The sequence below is a fragment of the Eumetopias jubatus genome, unplaced genomic scaffold (genome assembly GCF_037043125.1).
Source record: "Eumetopias jubatus isolate StellerSeaLion01/CBP00866 unplaced genomic scaffold, mEumJub1_p1.0 scaffold_3, whole genome shotgun sequence".
In the NCBI taxonomy this organism is placed as follows: domain Eukaryota; kingdom Metazoa; phylum Chordata; class Mammalia; order Carnivora; family Otariidae; genus Eumetopias; species Eumetopias jubatus.
Window position 1 is genome coordinate 10,016,688 of NW_028274809.1, and position 25,231 is coordinate 10,041,918.

The following is a 25,231-nucleotide window of genomic DNA, read 5'->3' on the forward strand; positions in this document are numbered from 1 at the left end:
AAAGAAGAAATGGCATAAGGGGATGGGAGGTTGATAGCTACTTCTTTCTGTAGCCTAAAAGGAGTCATCAGATGATTTGCTGCTTTGAGTGTCATGGGGGGGGGGGGGGAGGGACTACTTTATTCTCAGGAAAGCTTGGGAAGAAAACAATTTGTAAATTACCCATTCAGAGAGACAGAGTTTCCTCCCCTCAAACTGTACTGTTTTTACCCCTCTTCCAAGTTAATAGACTACAAACCGCACTTGGGTTTTCACTCGGTTACCCACAGCTTGAGATCTTAAAAATCCCTGGGGTAGAAGGGGTAGCTTTCCGCATTCCTGCGGGGACGGGAAATTGGGGCAGCATCCCCCTAAGGAAAGTTTTATAGGCTTATTTGGCAATGTGAAGTCCCGGAAAGTTGGACTCTGGAGAGGCTCTGTGAGCACAACAGTGGACTTCGCTCCAGCCACGCCCCAGGGCCAGATCGGAGGCTGTCCACATGGAGGGACAGAGCCTGGCATCCAGGGGCCACATGACAGGGCCCTGAGTTAAAACGTAGGCGAAGAGCGCTGGGAAGGCGGCCGTGCCCACCAGGCTGCCTCCCGTGGCCCCTGCCCCTCGCTGTTTCCCGTGGGGACGCGGAGCCCCCTCTATCAGGCCAAAATTCAGAAGCGCAAGTAATCCTTTCAAATGCCTAGAGCAAAACAGATAAGGAGTAAAAACCTGCGAATAACCATTTATTGTTTGTTTCTGTACAGCAGAAGCCTCTTTTTCTTACGGGTGTCACGGGCTTCCTATCCAGCAGCCCTTTGCTGGGGCCACGAACTGGACCCTCCAACAGGGGGACCGTGGTTCAAGCGAGGCCCCGCCTCGTCGGGTGGGGCTGCAGGTGTGTGCAAACCCGGTGTGCTTTTCCGATGGCTCCTTGAATCACCAAGTTCAAATTTGAGTTCGGGGTCGAAGGAAACGGGAGAGATTTGGACACGGAAGGGAACTACACCCAGGCCTCGACGCCCCTGCCGGTAAGAAAATGTGTCCCTAAAATTTACTGTTTCCCTGGCTCTCTTGTCTCTGTTTCCTCTTGCGGAGTTGCCGCTGAAGCTGCAGCTTGTTGGTGAAGAACATCTGCCTCCAGCCTATGTCCTTGGCCAGGGCCCGCATGTCCGGCGTGATGGTGTCACAGGCAGACTGGACTACCTTCTCCCACAGCTCGTCAGACATGCACAGCTATGGGCGGGAAGAGCCAGGGGTCGTATGTCAGACACGGTTAAGTACGAGGCATCTACTCACTCGCATCATCGCTGCGCAGTTCCCGTGGCCTGTGAGGCACCGGGGGAGACGCGATGTGCGCATGTGCACCACGACGCTCTCTTCCTGGAGGAAAGACCGGGGCACGAGCGCCTGGAGGACAAAGCAATACTGGGTTCGTGGCATAAACCAAGGCCCGATCTCACTGAAGGTGGAAAAGGCAAGATAGCTATAAATAGTACATATAGAACATTGGGTTGGTTTGTTGTTTTTTTTTTAAGATTTTATTTATTTGTCAGAGAGAGAGAGAGCACACAAGCAGGGGAAGCTGCGGGCAGAGGGAGAGGCAGGCTTCCCCCCGCGCAGGGAGCCCGAGGCGGGACTCGATCCCAGGACCCTGGGATCATGCCCTGAGCCGAAGGCAGACGTTTAACCGACTGAGCCACCCAGGCGCCCCATATGTAACGTTATACGGTTAATTTATATATGCATTATATTGTTCATTTCCAATGAACCACCTAACAGAGGCTGACAGTGTGGTCGACCTCCCTTCCATCCAGTGCTGCAGTAAATTCTCAGATGGGAGCATTGCTAACTCCTGCTAGGCTTGCCTCCATTTTATTTTATTTTATTTTATTATTTTATTTTATTTTATTATTACTATTTTTTTTTTTAAAGTGGGCTCCACGTGGGGCTTGAACTCTCAACCCTGTGATCAGGACCTGAGCTGTAACCAAGACTCGGTCACTTAACTGACTGCACCACCCAGGCGCCCCCTGATTTCCCTTTCATCAGTTCTAGTCAGTGGTCGTTATTCGTGAAAATCCAGAAGTGGAAAGACATAGGCACTGTGGGCAAGCAAGAAGGAGCCCAGAGTCCCGTTAGACCCGTAGTGCCCGAGCACACTGGCCTGGCTCCTCCCTTCTGCTCGAGCCCCTCTCAGACATGCCCCAGCTACCCGAAACCCCACAAAGTCTTCTCTTACAAGGAGGCAAAGAAAAGCAAGAAGTCTGTGGACCCCTCAAAGATCAATAACTCATGGAGCAAAGGCTAAGGGCAAGAAATTTTGTGTTCAGGACCACATTTATTTATTTATGTCTATTTATTTCATAAATTATTTATTACAGTCAAATAATCCGAAGCAATCTCATAATGGGATACAATGATGGAAGGGAAGGCATTCAGTCAATTTACACACAATGTTGCTGAAGAACCATGGTGTGCAAGGAAGGCAGATCCATGTCTAGAATAGGGCCAGGATCTGGGAAGGACAAATTGCTGCTTCCTCCATGATGAAGAGTCTGGTGTTACTCACCTGCCACCAAGTTACTGACTGGACCCCCCTGGAGTACAGCCTTCACTGGGGGCGCAGTATTAGCCTCTCCTGTGGCAGTAGCCCGATTTATCTTGATAGGAGGAGGCTACTGTTGAGGACACACAGGCCCCATCTTTGCCATGGGCCATTTTGTTTATGAGCCCAGCAAACAGGAGGGTGGCTGGGGAAACACGCTGACTGACATTCGCAGAGCATTTTACCCATCTAATTACTGAAAACCTCCTCTGCATTAAGTGCCTTTTGCTGAGCAGTCACATGGGACACAAATATTGTTATCCTCTGGCTTATGCTGAGAAGTCCATCCAAATACCTCTTCCTTAGGAATCATCACTAATCTCCAAATCCGGTTCTTTTCAAGACTTTGACCATCTAGCCCAAACAGTAGCCTTCGCCCAGGAGAAATCCAAAAACAGAACAGTTTTCCTACAAACAAATTTTTGTCTTTACTCTAAGGCCCTGGGGGACAAGCTGTATGTTTCCTCGGGAGGTGTGCTGCAGGTCTCAGCAAGGACCCAGACAGGCCCCCCTGCCATGTAGGCTGCAGACATTTAGAGCGTCATCAAATCTGCTGGCTCATGAGAAGCCAGTGGCACGGCTGCTTACAACACAATCCAGACCAGCAGCTGCACCCCACTCACCCCTGGCGGCTTTAGAGCTATGTGCAGAAGCACACTCAAATTGTATATGTACCTTGAAAACTAAAAAAGATCCACAAAGATCCATGGCCGCTTTCTTACGGTAGAAAGTAAATCTAAGGCACGGGTTCTTAGGTAATTTATTGAGATGGCAGGCCTCTCAATTTTTGCGCAGTTCGTCTCCACCTCCTTGGCATATACATATCTTGCCTGAGCATCCAAGGTATCTGCTACCTCCTGCTCATCAGCATGATGTCATCAACGTTGAGCAGCACATAGGAAGGTGACAGGATCAATAGATCTGTGATATATGACCCATAGCCAGAGAACCAACATAATCCTGATGCAAAATGAAGAAGGTATACTGTCATCTCCATCAGAGGAAAGCAAATCTATTGTGGTGGTCTTATTGGAAAGTCCAGGAAGACATGAGGATGGTGTGTGACAGGGTGGTGGCAAGGGAGGAGGTGAGAGATGGCCAGACTGTAGATATATTTTGAAGGCGGATCTCCTAAGACTTGTGAATGAATTAGATGAGAAGTAAGAAGAAAGGGAAGAATTAATGATGAGCTTTTTGGCTTGAGCAGCTGGGTGAATGGTGTTGCCAATGACTGAGAAAATAAGATTGGGAGAAGCAGAACTGGTCAATAGGTATGTGGCGGGGGGGGCGGGGGGAATATCTAGAGGTCTGGTTTTGACACATTAAATCTGCGATGTCTATACTACATCTAGGTGGAAGTGTTGAGCATGCAATTAGACTTAAAAGTAAGGAGTTCAAGGGGGCAACCTGGCCTGAAAACATATGTTTGAAAATTATCAGTGTGTAAATACTGTTTAAAGCTCTGGGATTAGATGCTATCAGCAGATGTGATTGTAGAGAGAGAAAATGCCCAGGGAAGAGCTCTAGGACATTCCAACAAGAAAGCAGTCAGAAGGTACTGCATGGAGCACTGGGTGTTATACAAAAACAATGAATAGTGGATCATTACATCAAAAACTAATGATGTCTTGTATGGTGACTAATATAACATAATAAAATTAAATTTAAAAAAAAGAAAGAAAGAAAGCAGTCAGAAAATAAAAAAAGTTTCCAGCAAGGGAGACTGAGAATAAGGAAGAAAACCCAGACCGCAATCCAAGGTCTCAAAGGCTGCTGAAAAGACAGGAATGTAAAACTGGTGTTTTCGCAAGATTGTGTGCAAATGGCAACCTTAACAAGAGGTTTTGATGGCACAGTGGGGACTGAATGCCTGGCTAGCGTTGAGCCCGAGAAAGGACAGGAGAAGAGGAAGTGGATATAGAAAGTACAGTCACTCTTTTGAGGGAATTTTGCTTGAAGAGCTGAATGGGGAATCAGGTCAAGGCTTTTTGTTTGTTTGTTTTAAAATTTATGTGCCGATGGAAATGATCCAGTAGAGGGGGTAAAACTAGTGACAGGGACAGCTGCATGAGCAAAGTAGTGGAACAGAGGAGCTGAAATGCACTGGTGGAAGTGTGACCATGGGTAATGAGGAGAACTTCTTACTGGGACAGGAAGTTCACAGGGTCGATGGGCAGAGGGATGAGGTGCCAGTAGAAGAGGGGAAGGGACAATGGAACAGTCCTCTGGGTACTGCTTCGGAGAGATCGGGCGCGCTCAGGGTGGTATGGCCGTAGACTGGGGACTGCTTCGGATTCCTCCGCGAAATGAGGCCACAACGTCAGCTAAGAGTGAGGAAGAAGGAGACTTCAGGAGAGAGAAGAGAGTGTAACATAGACATCTTGGAGGGCAAAGGAGAGTAAGAAACTCCGTTTCTAAGATAAAAGGTATTTTATGTATAATGCCGTCTTTGGTTCTGAGTCAGTTCTTAATGCCAGACACATGTTCAAAAAATATGGTCCCAAGAAACACGGAGAAAGAAGAGAAGTGAAAGGATGAAGGTCTCTTGTTTCTAATGTCGAAGATGTGAAAGCAGGGCACTGTGTTCAAGACGGCACACTATTATGGTCCTGCCTACGGATATATGGATCTTGATGTGTGCCCTGCTCCATTCTGGATATCTGGTTTGTCACAGAGCCAGCGGTGCTCAGCAAATATTGCATGTGTTCGCCACCCCCGCCCCACTATTTCCCGGCCCTCTGCAGTCAAGGGGGGCTGCAAAAGTAGTTATGGTCGAAGGGCTAGGAGTAGAAGTGCTATATCCAAACCCAGGATGTGAACCTCCAGCTGTCTCTTCCCTGCCACAGTGTCTGAGGAGACTGCGCATTCCAGATGGTGCAGTACAAGATGGCGGCATCTCCGGTCCCAGATGGCCCACTGAGCATCCAGCCCTGGCCAGCGGGAGGTCAGGAGAGCAGTAGCCTTCACCCCCTAACCTGTGGCCTTAGACATAGTATGAATAGCACCACATCGAAGGGTTGATGCCCCGAACGTTTCAGAGAGCATGGTGGGTGAGGAAGCCCAGTGGCCTCCCTTGTCTCTGGGAGGAAGGCCTAAGCGATTACAGCCCCCTCCCCCAACACCCACAATGTAATGTGTGTGTAACCGGAGCTGGTGTGTGCTCCGGCCCTGGACACAGTCCTGCTCTGCCTGTTGCCACCGCCATCTCTACCTGTCCCTCACAAGCTGCGCCCGACCCCGAGGACCAGGATTGGAATCCAACCCAGCATGCAACAGCTGTCTAAAGGGGAAGCATGGGTGCCCCTGATTTCTGCCCACCGACCGTGGGCCACCATTTCAGCCCACGTGGCGCACAGCCCGCCACCTACTTCCCTCCCTGCCCCCAGCCCCAGGCAGCCAAGCATTCCCACTAGTACCCCTCCCCCGCCCCCAGGGCCTGGCCTTGGCTCTGTCCTGCCTTGCTCCCCTGCATCCTAGCTTCCTTCTGAGGAGCGGGGAAACATGTCAGCATCATCTCTATTTCAGGACACCATTACTGCTCAATTTTGAGCAGAAAGCAGCCAGGACTTTTTACTTTTGCACTTTCCTATATTTTTATGCTACTCTAAAAGTACTCTAATAAGGGAAAAGAAGGAATTACAAATAGAAATGAATAGTCTAAGAAGGCATAATCACTTAAGATCCTTTCTGCAGAAATATCAAAGCAAAAAGTATTACACATACACATAATGGATACTATGACACAGCAACACTGAATCTTCCGATATTGACAGCTCACCAAACATTCTGATATCAATCAAATCATTTGTTACCTTCAACAGTCCTTCAAGGTCTAATTTCTCTACTCGGATCACAACATATTCTAAATATAAGCAACAAAGGGCAACTCTTTAAAAGTGTCTTAATATTGAAAAATTAAATGGATCTTCCGATCCTCCTTTAAAAGATTTGAACTCTAACACCACGGTAGATGACTACCGCATTACCGGCACAATACATTTCAGGATATCAGTGTGTCTCATATAATGAAGATTATTGAAGAAAACTATGAGATTTGGAGGGAAAGAAAAAAATTCTCAAAAGAGAGCTGAAATTCCCACCAGTGTAACTTCATTTGTGACTCATATTTTATACTGGAAATATTTACAGTTTGTTTTATATTATAAATTGGTCTACATAATACCCCCATTTAAGACGCCCAAACCCTGGGGCTCTTTGCTTGGTAGATGCCAGGCTGAGAAACACAAGGTATGCATCCTGACTATGGTTCCAGTTATTTGATCCAAGGCACAGCTAATCGTGGACTTAGCTCCCCCTCGTGGTGGTGCATGAACTTAACACACATGATGCTATTTAAAAGTTTAAAGGGATCCTAGGGCTTATCCACTTAAGACCTCTCCTTTTACAAATGGGGAAATTAAGGGTCTGAAAGAATAAGGGTGGGGCACCTGGGTGGCTCACTCAGTTGGGCATATGCTTTCGGCTCAGGTCATGATCTCGGGGTCCTGGTATCGAGCCCCTTGTCGGACTCCCTGCTCAGTGGGGAGTCTGCTTCTCCCTCTTCCTCTTCTTCTGTGCTCTCTCTCACTCTCTCTCTCAAATAAATAAAAAAAAATCTTAAAAAAAAAAAAAAGAATAAGAGTGCTGCCCAAGGCTCCTAGTGGGGAGTGGCTGATCGAAGAACAGAACTCTGTCTTTGTCTGATTTAAACACCTCCCAATGCCTGTACACAGTGAAGGTAGGAAAACACCCCACCACCACCACCACCCCCCCCCAACAGAACTCTGTCTTTGTCTGATTTAAACACCTCCCAATGCCTGTACACAGTGAAGGTAGGAAAACACCCCACCACCACCACCACCACCCCCTAACCTGTGGCCTTAGACATAGTATGAATAGCACCACATCGAAGGGTTGATGCCCCGAACGTTTCAGAGAGCATGGTGGGTGAGGAAGCCCAGTGGCCTCCCTTGTCTCTGGGAGGAAGGCCTAAGCGATTTTGCTTGAGACCTTTTATCTGTACCATTTTAATATCAAATTCTTGGGCAGGATTCAGAATTGGGTTGCTGTAAATACAAGCAAACACATCAAGAGCAGAGATGCTGGATCCACCTCAGACCTGCCCACCTACCAGGGTGTGGGCCTCGAATCTCTATTTTCACCTGCTCCCCAGGTGCTTCGCCTACTTGGCCAGTCTTGGGAATCATGGTCATAGGGAGTTTGTAGCTGTTCCTGAGTCATGACCAAGATGAATATGTTTATATACCAGTCACCATAGTCTTGCCCTGTCTGGGCTTCAACCTTTCATCTAGCTGCTGAGGTTCTTTGGGTCTACTCGGCTGTAGTTTGCTGAAAAAGGATAGCATCAAGGCCTGGTGCCACCTGGGCCAAGCCAGCATGCCCCCAAGCAGGTTCCTAGCAGCATTACCCAGCAGGAGTTTGCAGCAATCCCAGGGCTGGCTCTCAGGCAGCCTTTCTCGTATACCATGACATGGGATTCACCTTTCAGGGGTGTGCTCATATTAGCCAAGCTCCCAGAGGATGCCTCTTTGTTGTTCACCCTGAGAAATACAACCACCCAGCAACCAGGCTTTCGGATGCTCATCCATGGAGGCACTGTGGTTGGGTCAACATGGAATCAGAGCAAGAGCAGATGGTGGGAGTTAAGAGAAGTGGGTCGAGGGCGCCTGGGTGGCTTAGTCAATTAAGCGTCTGCCTTCGGCTCAGGTCATGATCCCAGGGTCCTGGAATCGAGCCCCATGTCGGGCTCCCTGCTTCGAAGGGAGTCTGCTTCTCCCTCTCCTTCTGCCCCTCCCCCGGCCTGTGTACTCTTTCTCTCCCCCAAATAAATAAATAAAATCTTTAAAAAAAAAAAGAGGTGGGTCAGAAGCAGGACATTCCTGGGGAAGGTAAGAATATTAGCAAATGCCAAAGGCCCAAGAGAGCCTACCCAGCACATGAGAGATGGCCAGGAGAAAAGCCAGCAGAAAATCCTGGAAACAAAGATGGGTCAGGAAGTGAAAGGCCTGAAACAGGCCCTTTAGATGTGACAATGAAGGGGTTCCTGTGAATGAGGCCAGGGATATTTAGTTATATTTCTGAGGCATGGACAGAGGGGGGAAAAGGGAGATGAGGTAGGTTGAGAGTAGACTAGTGGCTTTGGGAATTTAGGATGTCATAAGACCATTGAAATTTTTAGAAATCCAACAAAACAAAAATTAAGAACCAAAATAAGGTTACTAACTTTTTTAATTTTTCCAAGTAAGGATAATTGGTTAAAATGATCATGATTTAAGGCCATTATTTCATAAAAGAAGGGACATTTTGGGGTGCCTGGGTGGCTCAGTCAGTGAAGCATCTGCCTTCGGTTCATGATCTCAGGGTCCTGGGATCGAGCCCCTCGTCGGGCTCAGTGGGGAGTCTGCTTCTCCCTCTGCCTCTGCCGTTACCCCATCCCCTTGTTCTCTCTCTCTCTCAAATAAATAAATAAAATCTTTTTTAAAAAATAAGATAAAATTATTTATAAACAAAAAGGTTTTTAGGGCCGCTTGGTGGCTCTGACTCTTGATCTCAGCTCAGGTCTTCATCTCAGGGTCGTGAGTTCAAGCCTCGAGTTGGGCTCCACAAGGGGTGTGGAGCCTACTTAAAAAAAAAAAGGTTTTTTAAAAACAATAACAACACAGAAGAGAAAGGAGATAAGTGGCAGACTAAAGTCCCTTGGGTCAGACCTCGGAGCCAGGTGGCAGGCGGCACTGGCCTGCAGAGGAGAACAACACCTCCCTCCCTGAGGTCAGAGGAAAGGATTAGATATGGACACAAATAATTTGCTAATAAATTTGCCTGCAGAAATTTGAAATGGAAGCTTTTTTCTTTTCATTAATAAGGAAGTAAATAGCAGGACAAAGCAGAAAATAATGTATAAATGCAGGTGAAAACTAAGTAAATGGTATGCAGATAAAATGTAGACTGAAGACAGAAATGAGTGGTTACTGTTACATGGAGAGAAAAAGGCAGCAGCCCTGGACCATTCTCCATCTTCAAAAAATTCTGCTCTGCAAGGATACTGAGAGCTGAAATCAGCAACCTAGAAAAGGCTTACTTTAGAACAGCAGGTAAAGTACGGAGGATATTTCCAAGACAGCATTGAAATAATGGCAGGACGCTAAGAGGAGTCATCAAGATGGGAAGGGAGCAACACCTGGAGAGAAGACAGTTGCTCAGTGTAAGGAATAAATTGCACAAGACACTGCAGTTGCTGCCATTCTCTGTCAAATCCTTCCATTTCATTTCGGGAACAAGCGCAGGCCCTAGCAGAAGCTTTCAATAGATCCCCACTAGTATATTCATGTATTTAAAATTCTTTTTCATTGAAAGTATGAATAATCAGATTCTTATCAGCAGCAAATCTTAACTTTAATACATATGTTAATGGCAAAAAAATGTACAGAGATTACTCATAATACTTGCTTCTGTCTCTCCATTTTTAGGGGGAAAACCAAGTAAAAACATATGGCTTTATCCTCAAAGATATGAAATAATATAGATTATATTATTTAATATGTATCAAGAAATATGATGGCATTATTGTGAAAAAAATGTTGACTTTTTAGATAATAAGACTACGAACTGGGGCGCCTGGCTGGCTCCGTCGGCAGAGCATGCAACTCTTGATCTTACGGGGTCCTGAGTTGAAGCCCCACAATGGGTGTGGAGCCTACTTAAAAATAAATAAATAAATAAATATAAATAAAAAGAAATGGGTGAATACTGTCTTCTTTTATTTAAAGATTTATTTATTTATTTTTAGAGAGAGAGAGATCTCACGTGTGGGGGGGCGGAGCAGCAGAGGGAGAGGGAGAGAGAGAAACTCAAGCAGACTTTGCACTGAGGGCAGACCCCAGTGCAGGGCTCAATCTCATGACCCTGAGATCACGACCTGTGCTAAAACCAAGAGTCAGATGCTTAACTGACTGTGCCACCCAGGCGCCTCATGAATACTGTCTTTAAAGAAAAAAAAGAGATTATGATTAAAATCATCTTGGGAAATATTGCATGCTCCTTTTTTTTAAGATACTATTTATTATTTGACAGAGAGAGAACACAAGTAGAGGGAGAAGCAGACTCCCGGGGAGCAGGGAGCCCGATGTGGGACTCGATCCCAGGACCTGACCTGAGCTGAAGGCAGACGCTTAACCGACTGAGCCACCCAGGCGTCCCTACTGCATGCTCTTTTATAAATGGACATTGCCCCAGTAAATTACAACTAAATACCGGGTTAGGTTTCTTCTGTTTCAAACAAACTCCAACTCTGATTAACTTAAGCCAAAAAAGGATTTAATGGAAGTGTGTTTAGGAATAACTAAAAGGGCAGGAACCAAGGCACCTTCCAGGATGCAAGGAGAAGAACCAATAATGGTTGCTGCAAGACCCTGACATTGGGCGAAATTAGCACCAAGTGTGTCTTCCGATGGCATCATTCTGCTGAGGATTCAAAGTAGTGAGAGACAGTCCATTCTGTCAGCCTGGGGCATGGAAGACAGGGCACTATGATGAACAAGTCCCCAAAACCACCCACATTGTGAATAGATAATTCTACAAAGGGCTGTTAATGGAAGAAAGGGAGATGGATAGAAGATTCACTACTCACTGTCTTCTTTCATGTGGCCATGCCTCTGCCGGAATCGTTGCCTGGACTTAGAATGCCCCTTGACCTGAAATACCCCTAGTCTTCCAGACCACCTGGTGAGCTCCTATTTTCCCTTGAAACCCCAGATAAAGTAATCCCTTCTGTGAAGCCTGGCAGAGGAAATCACTTTGTACTGTCTTTGTACCTCAAACACACATCCCTTGTTGAACTCCTCACATTATATTGTAATAATCTGTATCTGTTAGGGTCTCTCCTATTAAACTGTAAGTTTCTTGAGGGCAAGAATAATGTCTTTTCATGTCTGCTACCTCTGTGCCTAAAACAGGGCTCATGATCAAGTAAGTATTCAACAAATGCTTGCTGAAATGAATGCAAACAATAAACCACCATGTGAAAGAAAGCAAGAAAGCAAGCAAGCAAGCAAGCAAGCAAGAAAGAAAAGACTTTGAGAAAGCACAAAAAGAAACCTGCATAGACATAAAATAATTATGTTACCTGTGCAAATCTGCGTGATGTTTGAGAAAGCCTGGCAATATCTTCAAGATCCAGATAAGAAATGATATTCAGGAGCAAATTGTCTGAGAGCTGTTCAAGGAAGTCAAATTTACCTTCACATAAATTGAAGACATAGTCTAATATTCTTGCACCAAATATTAAGGCAATTTGAACTGTAATTCAAAGAAACCAACAAACCAACAAGGTTATCATGTGGAGTCAGGTAAAAACCATGATCTTTATCAGTAAGACGTGCTATAGGGCATTCTTCCCCAGGGAGTAATGTTGGCTTCTGCTGAGTTATCCCCACCTTCACCAAGCTGCCTTTGGGACCAGTGACATACGTTTGTGAGACATTTGTTTCCAAGTGCTGTCCCTGCCATGAGATCGGCACCTTTGAGGGACACTCACTGTTTAACGCAGTGATGAACTACATCCCCTTGATCTCATCAGCACCAAATCCCAGTCCAGACGACTGACTTGACTAGTTCTTAGCTCCATCCTCACCATCACCCCTGAATGGGCAAAGATGCTAGTCCATGTGGGTTTTCTACCATCCTTCCTCTCCCCAGATTAGTCTGAAACATATTAATATCTCTTAATTTTAGTTGACTTTTGTTCTCATTGTTGTATGTTGTTTCTCCACCAAACTTTCTTCTTTCCTCTTCACCTTCTTTCTTTCTTTTTTAAAGATTTTATTTATTTATTTGATAGAGCACAAGCAGGGGGAGGGCAGGCAGAGGCAGAGGGAGAAGCAGGCCCCCTGCTGAGCAGGGAGCCCAATGTGGGACTCACTCCCAGGACCCCGGGATCAAGACCTGAGCCGAAGGCCGTTGCTTAACCAACTGAGCCACCCAGGCACCCCTCTTAACCTTCTTTCATCCCTATCTTTACATAATGGGAAAAAAAAATAGAAAGAGGCAAAGAGGAAAACAAGTGGATATTTCATGAGAATCATGTTAACTTTTTGCCTAATATTTTGTACAATTTTTCAGTTATTTCCAAATTAGAAAATAGTTCAAAAAGAATCAACCAATTATAATGATCTAAACATTTTCAATGCAAGAAAGTAATAGCTTATCTTTTTTTAACCCAGTTACCTAAAAAAAAAAAAAAAAGAAAAGAAATGGCTAATAAGTAGGAAAACATGTGTGGAAGGATACATATTCAAATTTTAACAGTGGTTAAATCTGGGCAGTGACTTTCATTTTCTTCCTTTTGTTCATCTGTATTTTCTCTTTTTTCTACAATATACCTATATTACCAGTGTAATTTTTTTAAATCTAGGAAGGAAGGAGGGAAGGAAGGAAGGGAGGGAGGGAGGGAGGGAGGGAGGGAGGGAGGGAGGAAAAGGGGAACGGAGGGAGTGAGGGAGGGTCGAAGGAAGGAAGGGAAGCCTGCTACCTCCTCATACAAGAGAGGAAGACAGGGTAATGATGGAGTAAGCATGTGGATTCCAGTGATTCCAAAGCTGGGGACTTTTTTGGTTTCTTGAAGCTCATTTTTTTTCCCTTCTGATTCTGAAAGCACCACTATAACTACCCTTTCTAGAGGCCTGTTCTTAGACGAGAGAGAGTTCTCTACTCTACAGGGACTAAATACCCAAGATTTGGGGACCACCTTCCTTCCTCAGCCTGAGCATTCTTTCCGGAGCAAATAGGATGGAACTGTCAGGAACCCTGGGCTCCATGCGGAAGTCAGTAGAACCGAGATTCGACTGGTTGATGGGTCTCTGATTTCAGAATGGATGTAAGGTGAGAGCTATCTTTATGTCAAACTCCAATTGTGCAATGTAGAAGAGCCAGGTATATAAGATTGCTCTCCAAAATGGGTTAGTCCAGCATTCCAAAGGCATTAAGGGTTTTAGTGGCTTCTGAATTCCGAGAGCTTCCAATTCAAAGCACTTCTAAAGTCCAAGGGCTTTCCAGAGGGAAAAAATACCCTTGTCAAAAGTTTAACTCTAAAGGATAGGTTTTGTGGAGGGACGCCTGGGTGGCTCAGTTGGTTAAGCATCTGCCTTCGGCTCAGGTCATGATCCCAGGGTCCTGGAATCGAGTCCCACATCAGGCTCCCTGCTCCGCAGGAAGCCTGCTTTTCCCTCTCCCACTCCCCCTGCTTGTGTTCCCTCTCTCAGTGTCTCTCTCTCTGTCAAATAAATAAATAAAATCTTAAAAAAATAAATAAATAAAAATAAATAAACTACTATATCCCAAACAAAATACACAGAGCAAACACTGACAGAATTACGAAGAAAAAATGATAACCCTCCACTGCAGTGGGCAATTTTATAACCCTTCTATCAATACTCATTACATCACACAGAAGTGAAATTATAGAATATTTGAGTAACACTTTTAAAAAGAGTTATTAAAAAAAAGTTATTCAATGGACATTGTTGTAGAAAGACAAAGATCTAATATTAGTAAGTTATGCACCCAGATAAAAAAAAATGGTTACCTCCCTCAGAAGAAAATATAAAGATAAGAGCAAATATTAATAAAATAGAAAAGAAACAATGGAGTTGATCAGGGAAACAGAAGGGTTGATTTTTAAAAAGATTAATAAAATAGATAAACTTCCAAGAACAAATAAGAAAAAAAGGACAAAAGCATAACTCAGTCCTATAAGGAATAAAAAAAAAAGAATATAACTAACTACAACAGGGACTTACAAAAATTGTTACACTGGGGCGCCTGGGTGGCTCAGTCGGTTAAGCGTCTGCCTTCGCCTCAGGTCATGCCCTGCTCGGCGGTGAGTCTGCTTCTCCCTCTGCCCCTCACCTTTTTCCTTTTTCTTTTTTCTTAAGATTTTTTTTTATTTATTCACGAGAGACAGAGAGAGAGAGAGGGAGAGAGAGAGAGAAGCAGAGGGAGAAGCAGGCTCCCAAGGAGCAGGGAGCCCGATGTGGGACTTGATCCCAGGACCCTGGGATCATGACCTGAGCCGAAGGCAGACGCTTGACCATCTGAGCCACCCAGGCGCCCATCTCTGCCCCTCACCTTGCTTGTGTTCTCTCTCTCTCTCAAATAAATAAAATCTTTAAAAAAAAATTGTTATGCTAACTAACTTAAAATTAGACCTATTGGACAATCCTTCAGAAATATAGAACTTATCAGTTCTGACTCAAGAAGAAAAAGAAAACCTGAGAGATTATAACCAGTAAATAAATTGAATCCACTGATTGGATCAAAAAGGAAAACCTCAGGTAAAGCTTCAGACTTTCACTGCTTTACAGGTGAACTTTATAAACTCTTAGAGAACAGACAAGCCATATTTTATGCAATTTGTTCCAAAAAATAGAAACAGAAGGAAACTTCCAAATTAAATTATGAGGCTGCTCAAACTATGATGATGGTAGGCAAAAGCAAAGGTGCATGTGAAAAATCACTTAGGAATGCACACGGCTGGGGCGCCCGGGTGGCTCAGTTGTTAAGCGTCTGCCTTCAGCTCGGATCATGGTCCCAGGGTCCTGGATCGAGCCCCACATTGGGCTCCCTGCTTGGCGGGGAGCCTGCTTCTCCCTCTCCCACTCCCCCTGCTTGTGTTCCCTCTCTCGCTGTGTCTCTCTCTGTCAAATAGATAAAATCTTTAAAAAAAAAAAAAGGAATGTACATGGCACACATTCTAAATATAATGTTAGGAAATTGAATCTATCAAAATATCAAAAACATAGGTAAATTGTGACCACTACAGTTAATCCTGAGATAATCCAAGGATGGAATAACTTTGGAAGACTATTTAATAAAGTTTGCCATATTAACAAATAGGGGGGAAAATGATCATCTCAAAAATATAGGAATATTATTTCATAAAATTCTAACACCTATTTATGAATAAAAACTCTTAGAAAATTGATAATAAAAGGGAACTTTTTAAAATCTTTTTTATTGTTATGTTAATCACCATACATTACATCATTAGTTTTTGATGTAGTGTTCCATGATTCATTGTTTGTGCATAACACCCAGTGCTCCACGCAGAACGTGCCCTCTTTAATACCCATCACCAGGCTAACCCATCCCCCCACCCGCCTCCCCTCTAGAACCCTCAGTTTGTTTTTCAGAGTCCATCGTCTCTCATGGTTTGTCTCCCCCTCCGACTTACTCCCCTTCATTCTTCCCCTCCTGCTATCTTCTTCTTCTTTTTTTTTTTAACATATATTGCATTATTTGTTTCAGAAGTACAGATCTGTGATTCAACAGTCTTGCACAATTCACAGTGCTCACCATAGCACATACCCTCCCCAGTGTCTATCACCCAGCCACCCCATCCCTCCCACCCCCCAGCACTCCAGCAACACTCATTTTGTTTCCTGAGATTAAGAATTCCTCATATCAGTGAGGTCATATGATACATGTCTTTCTCTGATTGACTTATTTCACTCAGCATAACACCCTCCAGTTCCATCCACGTCATTGCAAATGGCAAGATCTCATTCCTTTTGATGGCTGCCTAATATTCCATTGTGTATATATACCACCTCTTCTTTATCCATTCATCTGTCGATGGACATCTTGGCTCTTTCCACAGTTTGGCTATTGTGGACATGGCTGCTATAAACATTGGGGTGCACGTACCTAAAAGGGAACTTTTTTAACCTGATTATCTGATATAGGCTAATTACCAGAATCCTAATAACAGTAGCAATAATAATAACAATAACAAGGCACCTAGCTGTCTCAGTCAGTAGAGCATGTGACTCTGGGTCTCAGGGTCATGGGTTCAAGCCCCATGTTGGGTGTAGAGCTTACTTAATAATAATAATAATAACAACAGTAGCCAATATTTGCCAGGTATAGCTCTAATATATATGTACACACACACACACATAGTGCATATAAATCATATATATAATCATTTGGTTCTCACAATAATTCTATGAGATGGGTACTATTATTATTCCCCTCTTAAAGAGAGAAAGATGGTAAATAGGGTAAGTGGCTTGCCCAAAGTCACACAGTGAGAACCAGGATTGAACCAAGCAGTATGCTCCACTGTGCCTCTCCTAACCATGATGGTGGATGACCTTCCATGTCAGGCATGATTAGAATGCCCACTCTCATCACCGTTTCTACTCAGCATTGTTTTAGGATCAAAAAATAAGTAAGTAAAAGACATAAAAATACATTGGGGTTAGAAAGCAAGGACAAACTGTCAATATTGCAGATGATCTAAATATCAGCATATGAAAGTCAAGAAATTGTACTGAAAAATGATCAGCATCACTTCTCTATACACCAGCAACAATTCAAAGCGATGACTTAATAGGCATTTGTCTTTTGACCCAGTAATCTCACAAACATATATTGACCAAATATGAAATGACCCATGCACAAGGTTATTCATTTTGGCATTATTTGTATTACCACAAAATTGGAAAGAATCCAAATTTTCATCACTGGGATTTTCTGGTGCATTCACACAAAGAAATACTATGCACTTCTGGAAAAAAAAAAGAAGGAGGAGGAGGAAGAGGAAGAGGAAGATCTTTAAAGACATGAAGTGATCTCCAGGATCTACTGGTGGAAAAGTAAGCTGTGAACAGTAGGGATAGAACTCTACCATTTGTATAAGGGGTGAGGGAATACAAATATATATATACGAGTTTGTTTATATGGCAGAGAGAATCACTGAAAGGGCACCTAACAAATACAAGTGCTTAGCCCAGGGCAAGGGAAGGAAAGGGTGGAGCAGACTGGGATGAAACCAAGCCTCTGAATGTACATTGTTTTACAGTTTTGAATTTGGAAACACACAAGTTTTATATAATCTTAAAATTGAATTTTAATCTCTTTAAATTTTACTCTTTATAACTTAGAGGCACCAGGTGGCTCAGTCGCTTAAGCATTCAACTCTTGATTTCGGCTCAGGTCATGATCTCAGGGTCAGGAGATTGAGCCCTGTGTTGGGCTCTATACTCAGTGCAGAGTCTGCTTGAGATTCTCTCTCTCCCTCTGCCCCTCCCCTGCTCTCTCTCTCTAAATAAATAAATAAGATCTTAAAAAAAAACTTAGCATTAAAATTATTTTTTTTACATGATTCTATTCTTAGTTACAAAATAATCATAAAGTACCTGGGAAGAATTTGAGTAAAAAATGTTGAAAGGTCAAATAAAACCTATATGAAGAAAACATTAAGACTTTATTGAAACACATAAAAGAAGACCTAAATTGATGGGGAGACACACCATGCTGATTTTGAGCAGACCAAAAGATGACAATTCTCACCTCAAAAACCTAGAAATTGAGTCCAATTCCAATTAAAATCTGAACAGGGGGGCACATGGGTGGCTCAGTCTGTTAAGCGTCTGCCTTCAGCTCAGGTCACGATCCCATAGTCCTGGGATCCAGTCCCGCATTGGGCTCCTTGCTCCACAGGGAGTCTGCTTCTCCATTTGCCCCTCCTCCCACTCATTCTCTCAATCTCTCTCTCTCTCTCAAATAAATAAATAAAATCTTGAAAAAAAAAGATATTAAGTAAATATGGTGCTCACTTCAGCAGCATGTATAATGAAACTGGGATGATAAAGGGAAGATTAATATGGCCCTGAGAAAGGATGACAACAAAATTAAAACCATTTAGATAACATGATCACATGATATCAGCTAGAAATCAAGAAAAAAAAGTAACCAAAAAATCCCCAACTACCTGAAAATTAAACAAAATCTTTCTAAATAATCTAAGGGTCGAAGAAGAAATCAAAACTTAAGAACTTAAGTTATGGAACTTATGAAACTTAAGAGATATTTTAAACTGAATGAGAATACAGGTACAACTTATCAAAACTAATAAAGCGGGACACCTGGTTGGCTCAGTTGGTTAAGCCTCTGCCTTCAGCTCAGGTCACCACCCCAGGGTCCTGAGATCGAGTCCCACATCGGGCTCCCTGCTCAGTGGGGAGCCTGTTTCTCCCTCTGCCTGCTGCTCCCCCAGCTTGTGCTCTCTCTCTCTGACAAATAAATAAAATCTTTAAAAAAAAAAAAAGAACTTCTTTAAAAAGAACAAAAAATGAAAACTAGTAAAGCTACACCTAAAGAAAATTTAGGGGGAAAATGAAAACAATGATTTAAACCTCTATCTCAAGAAGCTAAGAAAAGAACAACAAATCAGACCTAAGGGAAGTAGTAAGAAGGAAATAATAAAGGTAAGAACAGAAATCACTATACACCAACAACAAGACAGAAGAAAGAGAAATTAAGGAGTCGATGCCATTTACAACTGCACCCAAAACCATAAGATACCTAGGAATAAATCTAACCAAAGAGGTAAAAGATCTGTACTCTGAAAACTATAGAATACTCATGAAAGAAATCAAGGAAGACACAAAGAAATGGAAAAACGGTCCATGCTCATGGACTGGAAGAAGAAATATTGTGAAAATGTCTATGTTACCTAGAGCAATCCACACATTTAATGCAATCCCTATCAAAATACCATCAACTTTTTTCAAAGAAATGGAACAAATAATCCTAAAATTTGTATGGAACCAGAAAAGACCCCGAATAGCCAGAGGAATGTTGAAAAAGAAAAGCAAAGCTGGCGGCATCACAATTCTGGACTTCCAGCTCTATTACAAAGCTGTCATCATCAAGACAGTATGGTACTGGCACAAAAACAGACACACAGATCGATGGAACAGAATAGAGAGCCCAGAAATGGACCCTTAACTCTATGGTCAACTCATCTTTGACAAAGCAGGAAAGAATGTCCAATGGAAAAAAGACAGTCTCTTCAAATGGTGTTGGGAAAATTGGACAGCCACATGCAGAAGAATGAAACTGGACCATTTCCTTACACCACACACAAAAATAGACTCAAAATGGTTGAAAGACCTAAATGTGAGAACGGGATCCATCAAAATCCCTGAGGAGAACACAGGCAGCAACCTCTTCCACCTCAGCCACAGCAACTTCTTCCTAGAAACATCACCAAGGCAAGGGAAACAAGGGCAAAAATGAACTATTAGGACTTCATCAAGATAAAAAGCTTTTGGGGTACCTGGGTGGCTCAGTCGTTAAGCATCTGCCTTCAGCTCAGATCATGATCCTGGGGTCCTGGGATCGAGCCCCACATCGGGCTCCCTGCTTGGGGAGGGAGGCCTGCTTCTCCCTCTCCCACTCCCCCTGCTTACGTTCCCTCTCTGTGTCTCTCTCTCTCTGTCAAATAAATAAATAAAATCTTAAAAAAAAAAAGATAAAAAGCTTTTGCACAGGAAAGGAAACAGTCAACAAAACCAAAAGACAACCAGCAGAATGGGAAAAGATATTTGCAAATGACATATCAGATAAAGGGCTAGTATCCAAAATCTACAAAGAACTTATCAAACTTAGCACCCAAAGAACAAATAATCCAATCAAGAAATGGGCAGGAGACATGAACAGACATTTTTCCAGAGAAGACATCCAAATGGCCAACAGACACATGAAAAAGCGCTCAACATCACTCGGCATCAGGGAAATCCAAATCAAAACCTCAATGAGATACCACCTCACACCAGTCAGAATGGCTAAAATTAACAAGTCAGGAAACGACAGATGTTGGCGGGGATGCGGAGAAAGGGGAACCCTCCTACACTGTTGGTGGGAATGCAAGCTGGTGCAGCCACTCTGGAAAACAGTATGGTAGTTCCTCAGAAAGTTGAAAATAGAGCTACCCTACAACCCAGCAATTGCCCTACTGGGTGTTTACCCCAAAGATACAAATGTAGGGATCCGAAGGGGTACATGCACCCCCATGTTTATAGCAGCAATGTCCACAATAGCCAAACTATGGAAAGAGCCAAGATGTCCATCAACAGATGAATGGATAAAGAAGATGTGGTATATATACACAATGGAATATTATGCAGCCATCAAAAAACCACGAAATCTTGCCATCTGCAACAACATGGATAGAATTAGAGGGTATTATGATAAGTGAAATAAGTCAATCAGAGAAAGACAAGTATCATATGATCTCACTGATATGAGGAATTTGAGAAACAAGACAAAGGATCATGGGGGAAGGGAGGGAAAAATGAAACAAGACGAAACCAGAGAAGGAGACAAACCATAAGAGACTCTTAATCTCAGGAAACAAACTGAGGGTTGCCGGAGTGGTGGGGGGTGGGAGGGATGGGGTGGCTGGGGGATGGACATTGGGGAGGGTACGTGCTATGGTGAGTGCTGTGAATTGTGCAAGACTGCTGAATCACAGACCCGTATCCCTGAAACAAATAATACATTATATGTTAATAAAAATATTTTTTTTAAAAAGAACAGAAATCAATAATAACAATAAGTAAATAAAAATAGAGAAAATTAACAGAGCTAAAAGGTCTATGAAAAAATAATAAGATGAATCAACCCCTAGCAAGGAGTCACAAAAAAAAGGGAGAAAGCACAAATTACCATTATCAAGGAAGGAAAAAGAGGAGAGCATTACAGACACCACAGCCATCAAAAGAGCGTATTCTGAGCAAAGTATTTGATAATTTGGATAAAATGAAGTAAAAGTGACCACTGTTAACATCTTTTGTTAGTATTGGGTATAATATTATCTTCTTTTTTGTAGGTTTAAGATATTTCTGAATTTTAAAGCTTTTATATTTATTTAATTTATCTTATTTTATTTTGCCTTATTTTATTTATTTGGCACAGAGAGAGAGCACAAGCAGGGGGAGCGGCAGGCAGAGGGAGAGGGAGACGCAGGCTCCCCGCTGAGCAGGGAACCCAATGTGGGTCTCAATCCCAGGACCCTGGGATCATGGCCTGAGCCAAAGGCAGACGCTTAATCATCTGAGCCACCCAGGCGCCCCAAATTTTGAAGCTTTTAAAGAGCAAGGTATAGGACACAATGTATAAGATTCTTTTTTGTTTGTTAACATATTTTGTATAAATGCATAGACCATTTCTGGAAGGATATACAAGAAAACTGTTCATGATGGTTGTCACAGGAACTGGGAACATGGGGCCAGAGGCAGACTTACTTTTATTCTAAAACCTCTTTAAACTGACTTAATTTTTGTATTTACTGTGTGTGTGTATTAATTTTTTTAATCTCAGAAAATTAGTTAATAAAAAATGATAAAATACAAGAAGAGTCTTGCTGAGATCTGCCTTCCCTGCTCTGTAGCCCAGAGCCAGGCTCCCACACTTCCTTGAAGTGCTGTGTCCAACACTCTCCCACCCTTCCTTCACCCACAGATGGGCAGAAACTAGAAATCCAGGCTGAAGTCAAGGAGCAGCTGATTCAAGAGGACAGAGAGAAGGAGGGAAGTAGACTAAGAGGTGGTGGGCAGGCCTAAGAAAATAAAGTTGTAGGTCAAAGGCTGAGATACAGGCTAAGTGAAGAAGGGACCCAGAGAAAATGGATCATGGATCCATGGCATGGGGCTGATGCAGATTTGGGAACAAGGAAAAGCCAGTTGTTTCCCACTCTCTTTTTTTTTTTTTTTTTAAGATTTTATTTATTTATTTGACAGAGAGAGACACAGCGAGAGAGGGAACACAAGCAGGGGGAGTGGGAGAGGGAGAAGCAGGCTCCCGGCTTTGCAGGGCTCAATCCCAGGATCCTGGGATCATGACCTGAGCCAAAGGCAGATGCTTAACGACTGAGCCACCCAGGCGCCCCAGTTGTTTCCCACTCTCTTATTTCTCACGTACCAATATCCCTAGGATCTAGAACTCAGGCCAGTATTTCAGGATTATTAGTATTGATTGGTATTATCAATTTTCCCTTATAGTCCCCCATTTCAAACATGCAGTCCCGTTTTCCTCATAAATCATCTAAGTGTCTAAGAAAATTTCAATTCTTTGACATCTAAATTATATCACCCATGCTTCCTTTTACAAGCAGTAGCAGAAATAAAAAAAACCTTTGTCATTTGGCTCAGAAGATATGGTTGTTGAAGGCATTTGGTTTTATCATGGGGATTTTTGTGGATTGGCCTAAATCCTTAGCCACCACTTATAACTCATTCAAAGATCAAAGCAATCAACTTTAAAGCGGACTTAAGTTGGAAAACAACTTATTTTTAGGTTGGACTCAACCTCAACTCATGAATCAGCACTTTCAACTGAGTTTATATAGGCATAATTTTGCTTTAAAGTCAATTTTAACAAATATTTCCAATAACTAATTTTCTGGTAATTCCTATTTCTTTAATTTAGGGGAAAAATCCATAGATGTTTCTTCAGATTTTTAAAGGTCTCAGAGGAAAAAAAAAAAATTAAACTTCCTAGACAAGTGGACAAAGAATACAAACAGGCAAATTACAGAAAGGATATAAATGGTAATTAAACATGACAGGATGCTCAACTTACTAGTTATCAGGAAAATGCTAATTAAATATGACACTATTTTCACCATCTGAGTGGAAAAGATGAAAAAGAATAGTAATATCTAATTAGTGATGGCAAAGTTGCAAGAAAACCATATCCTGTCGGATGGAATATAATTAATTCAGCAGTTTTTTGGAGGGCGGTTTGTGAGGACATTGAAGTAACTGGCATTTTATGTAAATTTTGGATTACTCAAAATTAAAATATGGTTACATCAAAATATTAATGAAGTCTCATTTATGAAGAAACGTTGAAATAATGTAAATTGCCTGATTTAAAATTCTTTCAAAATAGCATAATCATAAAGGTCAAATAAGTTATAGATGGCATTGGCACTGCATCCATCCCATGGCAGGGCTACTCAAGCTAGCTAACAGAAATACCATTGCTGGTCAAGTGAGCCTTGAACTACAGATTCAATAATAAAGTAAGATATTTAAAATACTCTATCAAAAATTTATAATGTATATTTCCTTGGTCCTAGTAATTCCATGACTAGGAATCTATGTTACTAATATTCTCACATAAGTGTGCAAAGATAAATATGCCCCAGAATGTGCCCAAAGCCTTCTGAAAATGCCCATCAATGGAGGATTGTATATTTCTACCATGAAAACACCACAGTCTTGGAAAAGGACGAGGTACTTCTTTATGTATGCTAACAGAAAAAATGTTCACAATATAGTAAGTGCAAAAACAAATTAAAGAATTAAAGATTCTATTTTTGTAAACAAACATGCACAGTCCCAAACAGAAAGAATTCAAATGCAAAGGAAACTATTTATAGTGGTTATCTCTGGGGAGTAGAGGTTGGAAGAAGAGAGAAGGAATTTTCACTTTAAAAATTTTAAAAACTAGGGCGCCTGAGTGGCTCAGTCGTTAAGCGTCTGCCTTCGGCTCAGGTCGTGATCCCAGGGTCCTTGGATCGAGTCCCACATCGGGCTCCCTACTCGGCGGGAAGCCTGCTCTCCCTCTCCCACTCCCGCTGCTTGTATTCCTGCTCTCGCTATCTCTGTCTCTGTCAAATAAATAAATGAAATCTTTAAAATAAATAAATAAATAAATAAATAAATAAATTTAAAACTATATTAGCTAGTTTATAGGTGTTAGGCAAATTCTAAGCACTTCATTCAATTACTCCTCATAAGGACCCTATGAGCTAAATGCTGTTATTATTCCCGTTATCAACAGTTGAGGAAACATATCCAAAGAGACAAAATTAGGACCTCCTGGTTGGCTCAGTCAGTGGAGCATGCGGCTTTTAATCTCGAGGTTGTCAGTTCAAGCCCCACACTGGGTGTAGAGATTACTTAAAAAAAAAAAGACTAAATCATTTGCCCAAGGTCACATACGTAGTGCATTTGAAGTCAAGATTTGAATAGAAATAATCTGTATTAAGCAACACTCAATTGCCTGCTAATAGTTTCCCATGTATGTAAGTATGAATGGCTTTTTAAATAAACATATGAATTTTGTCTTTTAAAAATACAAATCTACAGGCACCTGGCTGGTTCAGTCAGTGGAGTGCCTGACTCTTGATCTCCGGGTCGTGACTTTCAGCCCCATGTTGGGAATAGAGATTACTTGAAAAAAAAAAAAAAAGCAAATCTGGGGGGGTAAATTCAGCCATGTTTTTTATTTTGACACCTATCGCTGTGGTAGGCAAGATAATGCCCCTGCCAAAGATGCCCTATATCTAATCTCCAGAGTATGTGACCTTACATAGCAAAAGGGCCTTTGCAGGTGTGATTAAAGATCTTGAAATAGGGAGATGATCAGATTAACTGGGTGGGCCCAATGTAATCACAAGGGTCCTTGAGAAGGAAAGGAGGATGCAAGAGGGGCAGTCAGAGAAGATGTGACCACATAAACTGTATCAGAGCAAGAAAGGTTGGACATGCCATCATCATAGGTTTGGAAGATGGAGGAAGAGGCCAGAAGCCAAGGGATGCAGGCACCTCAAGAAGCTGGAAGGGGCAAGGAAACAGAGTCTCCCCTAGAGCATCCAGAACGAAGGCAGTCCTACTCACATCTTGAATTTAGCCAGATGAGACTTCTGAACTCCAGAAATATAAGACAATAGGCAAGGCACTGATCTATGCAGCTTTACAATTCCTATAAATAATAAAATTACCTATTTATTCGTGACAACAGAAAAAAAAAAGAAATATAAGACAATAAATTGTTAT

The 25,231-nt window shown here is 42.6% G+C and overlaps 1 protein-coding gene and 1 non-coding gene across 2 annotated transcripts in view; one reads left to right on the forward strand and one right to left on the reverse strand.

Annotated features, from left to right (window-relative positions):
- Nucleotides 1-759: 759 nt before the first annotated feature.
- FBXO36 (F-box protein 36) overlaps nucleotides 760-25,231 on the reverse strand; it is an 85,257-nt gene continuing 60,785 nt past the window's right edge. The window contains exons 3-4 of the mRNA XM_028105331.2: nucleotides 11,722-11,894; nucleotides 760-1,207 (exon numbers count right to left, since the gene is read on the reverse strand). Coding sequence (XP_027961132.1) covers nucleotides 1,019-1,207; nucleotides 11,722-11,894 — 362 coding nt within the window. The 3' untranslated portion in view covers nucleotides 760-1,018. The remainder of the gene's footprint in view (nucleotides 1,208-11,721; nucleotides 11,895-25,231) is intronic.
- Nucleotides 18,207-18,312, forward strand: LOC148164661 (U6 spliceosomal RNA). Its single transcript, XR_015767944.1, has one exon. It is a non-coding gene; the product is annotated as a U6 spliceosomal RNA (small nuclear RNA).